Below are 13229 nucleotides of genomic sequence, written 5' to 3'. Positions count from 1 at the left end.
TTTCATAGGCTTTTTTGAGTTTGGGCAAGGACACAGGGGCCCCAAGATCCCCTATTGCCCAGGGGCCCCATGAGTTGTCAGTCCGCCCCTGCTACCCACTCTGCCATAAAGCCCAGAGGGCTACAGAGATGGTTGTCCTTCTGGAACTTTGTGCCATCTCCACACAGGATCTCTGGAGCTCAGTCAGAGTAGCCATCAGGTTCTTGGTCACCTCTCTTACTAAGGCCCTTCTCCCCTGATTGCTCAGTTTGTTCTGTGAGGAACACTGTAGCCTCCATAATTCTCAAATGGAAGAAGTTTGGCACAACCAGGACTCTTCCCCCACTGACATCAACAATGGGGCACTATTCCTTTCACTGACACTAACGATAGGGCGCTATTCTTCCCATTGAAATCAATCAATGATGTGCCATTATTCCTCCCTCTGACACCATTGATGGAGCACTATTCCACCCACTGACACCAATAATGGAGTGACACTGCCAACAAACTAAAACTCCCAACAAAACCTGTCATCTGTAAAGACAATAGTGGATACTTATCTGCATTTGGCAGCATGGGTGGTAGCAGAGCTGTGAGTTCCTAAAGTCTTCTAAAGGAACTGACACTTTCAGGAGTGTCCATCTCCTGGTCCCTTGTAGGCCTTCATGATCATCATGTATTTACCAGGTTAGTGCTGAGTTGGTGATCATATTAATTTGTTTATTAACAAAGCCATATGAGCACCAAATAAGCAAGTCTTCAGTGACAACTGCTACTGTATTTCATTATATGTGCACTCGATGGTTCAGGCAGTTTACTGACAAATCCATAACAAGTCAGAAATGCATATCTTACCCTTATAGCACTACACAAGCATTTGTAGCAATTATTTCAGTATAAAATTGTCCAAATTATTTTTTTATGCAGGTAATGTCAATGGTGTAACAAGCAGCGAACCACCTCCAGCACCCCCAGATTCTCCTCCTGCTAAATCGGAATCCCATGGGAGGCATCCTGGGGGGAGAGCGGCTACACCTCACCCTCAACAGCTGCCATTAAGAAAGACTTTCAGTGATCTTGGTCACATATTACAGCCATCAAATAATATGGACAGCACGAGTATGATATATTCGAATCCCCCATGCAATGGGGCTAAGGACTGTGCTACATCGAACTGGCAGGGAAACTCGTTCAACTATATGACTTCGTCAAGCCCAGTAAAAAGTCAGCAAGCATCCATTGCAGAGCCCACAAAAAGTTCAACTATGACTATGGCATCTCCTGGGGTTTGTAAAGGCTCAGGTTCCTTTAAGATAAAAAAAGAAAACTTAACAAGGGGTAATGGTGGAAGCATGTGCTCAAGTGCAACTCTTCCAGGACATGGTATGGATCCACCAAAATCAGAGAAGTACAAGGTTGTCTCTTATCCTAGTCAACCAGGAGCAAGCAATTTGAACAATTCATCCACCTTGCCATCAACGCGCAGCGAGTGCACATTCCGAGAAAGGTCACTGTCTATGCCTACAGACACCGGCTCCCTCTCATCAGTGGACATAACCTATGCAGAGAACAGGAGAGGAAGTGGGGACTATGCTCTAAACTATCCCAGTGGGAGCTCCGAGGAGAGCACAAGTACAGAGAATGTATCTGTGGTGATTGACCAAGACAATCAAGAACGTAGAAGATCTCGAAGCATCTCCTTGAGAAAGCCGAAGAAAAAGCCTTCACCTCCGGCACGCAGTGTTTCCCTCATAAAAGATGCATCCACACAAAGGCTGCACCCAGTGTCTACTATGCCAAAGGATCAAAGACCTAAAAGCCTCTGCATTGCATTTGATAGTCAGGGACACAGTTATATTCCAACATCAATGCAGGGCAATGCTACGATGCCATCATCGAAAAGTATGCTCTTTACTCAAAATTGGAATTCCAGTGATTGCAAGTCTAATGACCTGCATAGGCCATTGATGGGCTCTAGCTCTGCGAAAAGTGCAACTCTTATAGAATCCAGGAAGATACAGGGAAGTTCTGAGTCTCTGACCTCGCTTTTCAATTCAAGAGCCACAACGCCATCCCAAGCTTTCCCAGAAGCAGACTTAAAGGTTTCATCACCTGGTAAACCTCCTGGTCTGATGTCTCCATCTAGTGGCTACTCAAGCCAGTCAGAGACCCCAACTGCGATTCCAACATCATTAATTCTAGGGCACTCTCCTTACCAAAGTCATAAGGTAAGGCCTATGGTCCCTGAAAGGAAATCATCACTTCCAGCTGTTTCACCTATTGATAGAAGTCCCAGTGTCCGTCAGTCATTTGACTTACCACTCACTCCACCAACGCATCTGGATTTAACCAGTGCAAGAAAGTCTTCAAAGTCTTCAACTTTTAGCACAAAAAACCAGAACCAGAAGACAAGTCCAGTTCAGCCAATAATGCCAATGGTCACTCAGTCAGACCTACGTAACATCCGTCTCAGGTCAATAAGCAAATCTGAAACTGAAGACAACTTGGATATTTTAGACCACCTAGATGAACTGACCGATGAAGCTTTTCCCTTGCCAGAGAAAAAGACAAAGCCTCCAGTGGCAGAAAAACCCCCCATGTCTAGAAGGCCCAACAGCCTGTCTTATAGAACTTCTGCAGTCACACCAGAATCTCCTGTGATGTCACCCTCTTCTCCTGGAAAATACATTCGAGACCAAGCATCCCCTCAAGATGCATACATGGTGATTGGAACACTCCGGCACAAGAAGAGTTATGACTATGAAATTCGTATGGAGACTCCTCCATCCTTAGATCCCTCGCCACCACCCGAAGTTTATTTCCAAACGAACCAGCCAAGCACTAGAAGCTTCTCACAGAGCAGTATTGACGAAGATGACTATTACAAGGGAAGACAATTCCCAGACAGAATAACTCTACAGAACTTTAATTATATAGATAAAAAGAAAGTAAAGGTTCCACCACCGATTCCAAAAAAACCCAACGTATTACACTTTCCAGTTGCCAGTCCACCACCAAGCCAAGCAACATTGTCTTCGTTGGAACAAAGGCTATCCCCTGTTGTATCACCAGATTCTGGAGCCAGCGCATATCCTGATATCATTGAGTTCCAGAAATATGCTGCAGAAGGAACCATTCACGGTGTACACCCTGACCTTGTATCGATGGATGCGTATTCAGGTAACTATCACTAAGAGCAAAAGGAACATGCTATAAAATGTAAGAGTCAAATATAACCAAGACAGTGGGCTTTTGGTTGGTGTTGTATGGTGGTGATGTTAATACAAATACATTTCATGCACTGAAATGGGAATGCCTAATGTTAGATTTAATTCTCTATACTGAGCAACCATCACCAAAGGGTATGGAAAAGATTAAGTCACCTCTCAGCGGTACAAAAGGACATTTCTGTAAATCGTGAAAATTTTGCTGTTATCAGCAAAATGTTGCCACCAAAAAAATAGATTTGAAGATTATGTTAAGAGAAGTATACCCAGCGGTTGATTTACTAAACAAGTAAAAGCTGCTCACCTAGTTAAGTGAATGCCCAGTTTACAAAGTGAATGTTGGAAACTAAGGTGATCCTGAATTTACTTGAAATACCCAGCTGTATGCAAGGGAACTAGATTTTTGCCTAGCACATGAATGGGTATATAGCTTCAGCTTATTTACTAATATTCACTATGCAATGCTCCTTTAGTAAATCAACTCCATTGAAAATTAAACAGCTTCTAGAACAGAGGTTCTCTGTGTACTTGATTTCTACCTCCCCCCTATGAATGCTAAATTCTGTTCTTATCTGTTCAAGAGAAAAGTCCCCATTGCAACTAGTTTTTTTGGATTTGTGAATTATACTAATTACTGTCTACTTTTTAGAATGATGGCGTGAATAATCTTTACTTTTCTCATGTATAATATACACTGTATGACAGAAAGTTGTGACTATCACAGCTATATGAGCTTGTTGGACATCCTTTTCCGAAGCTGTGGACATTAATTTGAAGTTGCCACCCCTCCTGTGTGGGTATAACCTCCTCCATTCTTCTGGAAAGGCTTTCCAGAAGATTTTGGAGGGTGTCTGTGGGAATTCGTCAGTTTGTGAGGTCAGCTATTTATGCTGGATGAGAAGACCTGGCTCACAATCAGTGGTCCAATTCATCCCAAAGGTGCTCAGTGGGGTTGAGGTCAAGTACTGTTGATGGATGAGAAGACCTGATCTCAAAGTTGTTCAGTAGGGTCGAAGCCAGGCACTGATGTTGGATGGGAATACCTGATCCCAAAAGTGTTCAGTAGGGTTGAGGTCAGGTATTGCATTGTTGAATGAGAAGATCTGATCCCAAAGCTGATCAGTAGGGTTGAGTCCAGGTACTGTTGTTGGATGAGAAGATCTGATCTCAAAGCTGTTCAGTAGGGTTCAGGTCAGGTACTGTTGTTGGTTGAGAAGATATGATCCCAAAGTTGTTCAGTAGGTTTGAGGTCACGTACTGTTGTTGGATGAGAAGATCTAATCCCAAAGGTGCTCACTAGGGTTGAGACCAGGTGCTGATGTTGGATGAGAAGATCTGATCTCAAAGCTGTAAAGTAGGGATCAGGTCAGGTACTATTGTTGGATAAGATGACCTGATGCCAAAGTTGTTCAGTAGGGTTGAGGTCAGGTACTGTTGTTGGATGAGAAGATCTGATCTTAAAGCTGTTCAGTAGGGTTCAGGTCAGGTACTGTTGTTGGTTGAGAAGACATGATCCTAAAGTTGTTCAGTAGGTTTGAAGTCACGTACTGATGAGAAGATCTAATCCCAAAGGTGCTCAGTAGGGTTAAGACCAGGTGCTGATGTTGGATGAGAAGATCTGATCTGATCTCAAAGGTGTAAAGTAGAGATCAGGTCAGGTACTGATGTTGGATGAGAAGATCTGGTTCCCTATTTGGCTATCCATTTCATCCCAAAGCTGTTTAGCAGGATTGAGGCCAGGAACTGATATTGAACAAGAAGACCTAATCCCACAGATATTCAGTAGGTTTGAGGTCAGGTACTGTTGTTGGATGAGAAGACCTGTCTCACAATTGGTGATCCAATTCATTCCAAAGCTGTTCAATAGGGCTGAAGTCAGGTACTGTTATCAGATAAAATGATCTGGCTCCATATTGGTGATCCAATTAATCCCAAAGCTGTACAGTAGGGTTGAGGTCAGGTACTGACGTTTAATGACCAGATCTCAAAGATGTTCAGAAGAGTTGAGGTCAGGGCTCTGTGTAGGACACTAAAGTTCCTCCACAGCAAACTGATCAAACCATGTCTTTATGGAGCTGGGTTTGTACACAGGAGCTCAGCTATTCTAGAACAGAAAAGGTTACATAGTCAGGCTAAAAAAAGACAAAAGTCCATCCAGTTCAACCATTAAAATGAATAGTACACAGCTCCATCTCCCTTCACCAAACTCTCTTCTCCAAGGTCCTTCACCAAACTGTTGTCACAAGGTTGGAAGATAAGATATATATGAAATAACTTTGTATGCTGTAGCCATAACAAAACCTTTCACTAGAAACACCTTAACTCCAATCTGGCCAACTAATGTGACTATTTAATCAGTTCAATGGAAATTCCTTCTTTATAGCCCCTGGAATTTGTAGAAAAGTCTTCTTTTGTAATATTTTTGTGTATTTGATCTATAGGACCATACGCAGACCCACCAGAAGAAAGCAGGCGTGTGTCAAACAAGACAGCTGAGTCCATCACTGAAGACGACGATGAGGTGTTTGTCAGTTCACGAACAACAGAAGATTTATTTACACTCATCCACAGGTACATCAAGACTGTTTATTTCCGGCACTATTATGGCGACTAGATGAAGTTGATGACCTTGGCACATGTTTTATAGGATCATCAGCTCCATCTAGTGGTTATAATATGGTATTTTTCTCAATCCTGTATGACTGAATAACGTTCAACCTGGAAAGGAAATAGCCTAATAACATTTGATTTGCCCAACTTTTGCACAGAAGGAATGTACATGTAGTTTCACAGGATGAATAGACCTGCAATTTTTATTTTCTACATACACCACTAAGAATAAGCCAAGAATCTGAGCACAGGCAGGGTTCACATTGACACACAGCCCTGAGGGTGCCCCAGGTGTTCAGCCATCTGACAGGTAAAAAAGGAAGGATATTAGGGAAAGAAATCAAATGCCGGACTTTTTTTTTTATCTTCCTTACTTTTCACTACCTAGAAAAAAAACCTGCAATTATCAGAAATTCCATTTTCAGGCCCTGCTGTGTTCAGCCCACACACAGCTGCAGCTGAGATCCCTGTGATCCATCAGAAGGAATTGGATATTATGGAGGAGGAATGCTTCCCTCCCAGTGCAGTCCTTCATTGGCTCTGTTCAGTATAATGTTCCTTTAGGCCTCTTAAAACTGCAATTCTCCTTAAAGTTGGACTACCATCAGATATACAGTATGTTTTCATGTTAAATCCAGATGAAGAACGGTACCATCTTTGTTCAGGCATCATCCAGGGTCACCATCTATTTCCTGGACTGAGATGCCAGATCAGATATGATACAATCATGTAAATGATGGTGCCTGTTCCGTTCCTAATATTTAAGTATCTGCCGTAAAGTGACCAGATCTGGGTCAAATCTTTAAAGGGTATGAAAAAGATTTTTTTTTTCAGTTTTGGATATAGCAGGGAAGGTTTAGACCCTTCTATAAATCTGCTGGAAAGATTCACCCTCTACTTGTCCTGGACACCACTTTCAATGAAACAGAAAGTCAGGGGAAATCCAAAAATATCGAGGTGTCACTATAGAGGAAGAGGTAAGAGAAAATTCCCCAATGACATCACATGTTTCTGTTAAAAAAAGGCAGTTCCATTTACCTTGGAGAGATTTCCTCTTATTTCCTGTTGTATTTCCAGGATAGAAAGTAAAGGGAAATTTCCCTCAACAAAAACAACCTTGTAGGGGGTTTAACCTTTCCCCATCTTATCTAAAACTGAAAAAAAAAGTTTAGGCATTACATACATTTTGGTTCTATTTATTAAAAAATATTGCCGTGCCTCATCATCTGCACAGCCATCGCAAATAATCTTCGTAATATACCTAATATGTGTATTTCTTATGATCATCAGCTCTATCTACTGGCCACAATGCAGTAGTTTCCTGAAATTCTGCCGTGAGGAAAATACCACATTATGGCCACAAGATGAAGCAGACGATCATGGAAAATATGCATATTAGACTCATAATGTGGATTACTTGTGACAGCTCTGCAAATGCTGAGGTATGCGCACAGCAAATATTTCTTAAATAGACCCCTAATAACTTTACAAACTTATTCCTTCATCTTTAAGTGCATGTGTTGAAGGTATTTGGTCTGATGGCAAGGGCTTGAGATGTTTCTAAGATAATTCAGTACTAATCGACAGATACATTTGACTTGAAGTTTACCATCTTCTGACCTACACTTCACCTGCAGTTGAGCTCCTTCTGACCTCCATTCAACCAACAGTTGACCTCCTTTTGACCAGAAGTTGACCTCCTTTAGACCTCCATTTGACCTACAGTTGACCTCCTTTAGACCTGCATTTGACTTCCTTTTGCACTTCATTTGACCTACAGTTGACCTGCATTTGATTAGTTTCAAGTGGGCTTTGCATTCCTATAGACTTGTACTGGAATGCATAACCTGCCAGACACCGACAAAAGCCAGATGACCATCTTCTGACCTGCAGTCAAGCTCCTTCTTACCTCCAATTGAGCTACAGTTAACCCCTTTTGACCTGCAGTTGACCTCCTTTAGACCTCCATTTGACCTACAGTCGACCCCCTTCTAACCTAAAGTTGACCTCCTTTGACTTCCTTTTGACTTCCATTTTACCTAGAGTTGACCATCTTCTGACCTGCATTTGACCTGTTTCAAGTGGGTTTTGCAGTCATATAGATTTGTATGGCAATGCATAACCCAACACTACCAACAAAATTCCATTGATACAAGCCCTAATATTGAGGTCTACCTCTGAATTTTGGATGCTACAATACTTTTTTCTTTCTCCATTAGGTCCAAAAGGAAGTTGCTGGGATGGAAAGACTCCGGAGATTCTTTTGGGAGCAGACAAAGCTCAGTGTCGCCCATTAAAATTTCATACTCCACAAATAATGACTTGGGAACCCTGAGCATTAGCCGGACTTCCAGCAAAAACGAGGACTTTAAGGCCCTTCTCCAAAGGAAGGGTAGCAAAAGCAGCATAGGGGCCCGACCTTCGGCCGCAGAACTCCTTAAAACCAACAATCCTTTGGCTCGCAGAGTCATGAATGAGTTTGCTCCAGAAATTGAGAAGAACAACAATACAAAAACCTTGCCTAGGGATTGAATTTTTCGGGGGAAAGCTTGGAGAAGAAGAGATGTGTGAAATTTTGTACACTTACGTCTGCCGAGATTATATTTGTAACAGCCATCGTACATGGGAGTATAATTAGTGACCGGATGTGGGCAATGTCCACCAAATTTTCTTTTAAAGGATAATTGAACAATTGTCAAATTGAAGAACTTAATTCAATCATTTCAGCAGAACTTCTCTGGAATACTATACAAGGAATCATTTTGAAATAACCTTGTGCCAAACGTAGACTGAAATGTTAAGTGTAGTAATAATGTGACATCTGCCAGATCTCTCTCCTGGACCATTCATGAATCTCTGCATGTAATCCAGAAAGTGTTTTGCAATCACTATGAGCTTTGCATTTTGTAGTATATATCTCATTTTATATTTATCTTCTCGCAGATACGCGGGAGGGTTTTGAGAAGACAATTCATCCATAATGTGCTGTTCCATCTGAAAGTTCCATGTGAACGTTCCATCCAAAAAATTCAATCCATGTGAAAATCCCATCTAAAAGTTCAATTTAAAAGTTCCATCTAAAATGTCCATCTAAAAATTCTATCTGAAAGGTCAATCTGAAAGTTCCATCTGAAAGGTCCATCCAAAAGTTCCTTCTAAAAGTTCAATTTTAAAATACCATTGAAAAGTTCCATCCGAAAGTTCCTTCTAAAAGTTCAATTTAAAAGTTCCATCTGAAAGGTCCATCTAAAAGTGTTGATATTCGCATTTTCATACATATGCAGGGACATATTAGAGTTCATGAAACTTAGCATAAGTCTTCGCTTTTCTGAACACAGCACTGGTAGCATTCGCTTGGATTACTGAATATTGAAGATAGTATGCGATGCGTTACAATATGTAATTCCTGAGCACAGAAAAACTAAATACACATATTAAGTACATGTAAGGGAGCTGTTTTACCTGTCATAAGATTTTTAATTTTGTCCATCCAGTTCTGAGAGTTACATAGCTCCTCCACACAGTAAGTCCTTTCTGGCTAGGCAGGAGACCTAGTAAGGTCCTGTCCCTTCTCTAGCCTGTGATGAAAGAGTGAAAGGAGAAGTAACAGACTAATCTCTCTGCCACTCTTCTCTCTCCTCCTATCGGCACTTTAGTATTCCTGTTTGGCTCATTGTGTTGCTTCTCCCTATCCTAGTCAGAGCTCTGCTGTACCAAGGATTGCAAGAGTCAAGTGAAGGTATTTACACTGCTTGCATTTAACAAAATACATTTAATGGTGTGTCAATGAGTACAGAGCTCGATCAAGTTGTGCCTTTTATATCTGCCTGGAGTTCAACTTTAAATGGTTGGGACTCCTCCTTATGGCAAGACAGACATACCACTGATAACTTTTAGTAGTGATGTGGATATCAAAGGAGGATGGAGCAGTCATGGTGGGCCAGTTCTAAACTGATATGTTGGGCTGGAGGCCTTGAATGGAAATTCTTTACCATTCAGGCATCAAAGCAGGACCTGCAGTCCCTGATCAGACCTGAGATCACAGAATCTGGTAGAGGGGAGTGTTCTAGTAGTCTCCCCTTGCAGCTGTGAGATACCATATGGTCACATGCCAAGAGTTGCACAGGATGGTGATGCTGGAAGACATGAATCTGTATAAACCATGAAATGGCCACCTAGGTAAATATGCCCCCAAAGCCAAAGGGTTCCAGTCTAAACTTAAATGAACGAGGCCATAAGCAGTAACCTTCAAAATAATTTTCCACTCTTTATTTGAAGTGGAAAAGACCTTTAAGTCCCGTTACAGCATGGGACACTCTACAGATGTAGTTATTGGTGTTCTTGCATGTCATGTTCCTCCTGTTATCATATTTAAAATGTGTATTGATGGGACCTATCAAAATATCACCAGATGCTAGTTCATATTATGTCCAGTCTGCACTTTTCACTTTGTGGCCTCCCAACACCATGTCATCATGTAAAGTACTTAATATCTGACTGTCTTTACCACATTCTTCAACTTTCAAGGAAATGAAGAGCTTATGCCAATTGTTGATACTGCAGGGATCATGTAAAGATTGTGAATGTGATGTGAACATGCAGGTCCATCACCGCGATTCTTGTGGGCAAATCTTCCATTGAAAATCTATTGAACAGTAATAATTAATATCCACAATCATTTAAAGTCTTTAGTAGGGCTATTTACCAAAATGCTGCACTTATGAAAAGGCCATCACTCATGATATTGTTAGAATATATTAGCATATAATCCTATATATGATGAGTACATTTCCATGGTTTCCACACTATATGACCTTGTAGGACATTCTATTCCAAAACCACAGGAATTGGTATGCAGTTGGCCCTCTTTTGTGTCCATAACATCCTCCACTGGGAACTTTCTGGGAAGGTGCTTCACAACATATTGGAGTGTGTCTACACAAATTTGTGCTCATTTGTGAGGTCAGGTACTAATGCTGGATGAGAAGTTCTGATCCCAAAGTTATTCAATAGGGTTGAGGTCAGGTACTGATGTTGGATGAGAAGACCTGCCACACAATGGGCATTCCAACTCATCCCAAAGGTGTTCGGTTGGGTTGAAGTCAGATATTAATGTGGAGGAGAGGATCTGGTTCACAGTTGGTGTTCCATTTCATCCCAAAGGTGATCAGTAGGCTTAGGTCAGGTACTGAGGTTGGATGAGAAGACCCAATCCCATATGTGTTCAGTCGGGTTGAGGTCAGGTCCTGATGTTGGATGAGAAGACCTAATCCCAAAGGTGTTGAGCAGGGTTGAGGTCAGGTATTGATGTTGGATGAGAAGACCTGATCCAAAACTTGTTCAGTAGGTTTGAGGTCAGGTACTACTGTTGGATGAAAAGACATGATCCTAGAGGTGATCAGTAGGGTAGAGGTCAGGTACTGGTGTTGGGTGAAAAGACCTGGTCCCAAAGTTGTTCAGCAGGGCGTTCAATGTGAAAAGAGTTATGTTAGGTAGGGTTGAGGTCAGGGCTGGGTGCACACCACTTGAGTTCCTCCACACCAAACTCAATGGAAACATCGCCATTAATATGGAGTTGGTATCCTATTTGTGATCATAACAGCCTCCACTCTTCTGAGAAGGCTTCCCACAAGGTTTTGAGTTTATCTGTGGGAATGTGTGCCTATTTAGCCTAAAGAGCATTTGTAGGGTCAGGTATTGATGTTGGAAGAGAAGACCTGGCTCCAATTCAACACAAAGCTGATGAGTAGGGTTGAGGTCAAGGCTCTATGTAGGCCACTTGAGTTCCTCCACACCAAACTCATCAAACCATGTCTTTATGGAGCTTGGTTTGTGCACTGGGTTACATTGAGTCACGCTGCAAAAGAAAATGATATTGTACATTTTATGCAAAAAGTAAAATCTGTGTGGAAAAAAGTGAACTTTAAACCTGTACAAGTTCTTGTACTGCTAAACTGGCCTTGGGGCAGTCATACGCTGTCTTAATAAAGCAAGTGACGGAAAGTCCCCCATACCCAGTGCAGTGATTACTGCTCCACTTTCTACATAGTTGAATTATGCCCAGCACCATCCAACCCATTTCTGTGAGCCATTCTGTGAACCCATTTCTCCTTGGTCTTCATCAGGATCACACTGCCTGGGCTCACTATGTACTACTGACTGATGGCCTGCAAAATGTCCTGACACCATATTGTGAACACCACTGAAGCCCATCAACAGCCTAAAGTTGTAGACAACCTAGTAGGAAGACAACACAGCTCCAATGTACATATGGTGCAGTAGCCTGCAATGCATGGTGATACAGTACTGTGCATTGTAGAGGGCTGCATCAGAAAAGAATGCCGATTTTTTTTTTTTTTTTTTTTTGCTCATTCTTGTGCATTGTTAGCCCAATGAAAATGAATAAGCTGCCTTAACGCAATGTATACTACTATGTGACATAAGGTGCCAGTATTATTGCAATGAATGGAAAAGTGTGAATAGGCCCTTAATCTAGGGGGAAGGAAGGAGAAGGATTTGAGGTGTGGGATTAAATGTGAGATGGGCTTCAAGAATACTTTGCAACAACTGGGCCATGCAGAGGTTTATTAAAAGGTGACAACACGCACTTTTGATAGACGTACTTATTGCACAGAAGAGCCTTTGATATGTTGTAAAATCTCTGTGATCTAGTGCCAATTGTTCACTTCTCTAATAAGAAAAGAGAAGGAAACTTGCCAAATAAATGCCTTACCCATCCTTTAGCAAAGATGACTATTATGGAAAATGCAAGCAGTGTGAACCTTTTTTTTGGGGAGGGGCAGATATTTATTTGGCTAGTGCTCATAGTGAGACGCCTAACAATCCATTGACAGAGCGATATCATTTCATAAGCTATCATTATAAATTTGTTCCCAACCTCAGCTCTTAAGTACCCCCAACAGGTCATGTGTTTAGGATTACCTTCACCTTGCATAGGTACTTTTAATCAATGGCTTGGCATTTATGGCCGCTATTTTATTTAAAGGAAATTCGCAAACCATGGCCTGTTGGAGGTACTGAAGGAATGAGGTTGGGAAATACTAGGCTTAGCGAACACGACCCAGGGTCCGAGAACATCAACTCAGTCTTAAGCTTTTGCTACAGTATTGTGCCTAATGAGACAAAAGTTTCCTCAAGAGTATGTGCACAAACAAAAATAGGATTGTTGTCTTATTTGTACTTGGAGTACATTACAGGATTCGGGATAGTATTCTGAAACAGTGGGACATCCCAAAGCAGTCCAACTGAGACATGGGCACAGCAAATAAAAGGATAATAGACCCACAAGAAAAAGCCAACAGGTCATCAGAAGGGCTCATGAGAACCTACAGAGAAGAACTTGCTGAAGAACCTTTTAACCAAAGCTGGAACCAGATGGTGAACCTCAAC

The 13229-nt window shown here is 41.7% G+C and overlaps 1 protein-coding gene across 3 annotated transcripts in view; it reads left to right on the top strand.

Moving 5' to 3' along the window:
• Nucleotides 1-12585, top strand: part of NHSL2 (NHS like 2) — a 157845-nt gene extending 145260 nt beyond the window's left edge. For all 3 annotated transcript variants that reach the window (XM_089654082.1, XM_089654080.1, XM_089654081.1), the window contains exons 6-8: nt 910-3162; nt 5651-5780; nt 8039-12585. In XM_089654082.1, the coding sequence (XP_089510208.1) occupies nt 910-3162; nt 5651-5780; nt 8039-8351 (2696 nt within the window). In that variant the 3' untranslated portion in view covers nt 8352-12585. The remainder of the gene's footprint in view (nt 1-909; nt 3163-5650; nt 5781-8038) is intronic.
• Nucleotides 12586-13229: the final 644 nt, after the last annotated feature.

Source organism: Staurois parvus, unplaced genomic scaffold (assembly GCF_062004578.1).
Source record: "Staurois parvus isolate SC_StPar_1 unplaced genomic scaffold, SC_StPar_1.0 ptg000739l, whole genome shotgun sequence".
In the NCBI taxonomy this organism is placed as follows: domain Eukaryota; kingdom Metazoa; phylum Chordata; class Amphibia; order Anura; family Ranidae; genus Staurois; species Staurois parvus.
The sequence above is the reverse complement of the archived record's forward strand: the minus strand, read 5'-3'. Positions and strand labels throughout refer to the sequence as shown.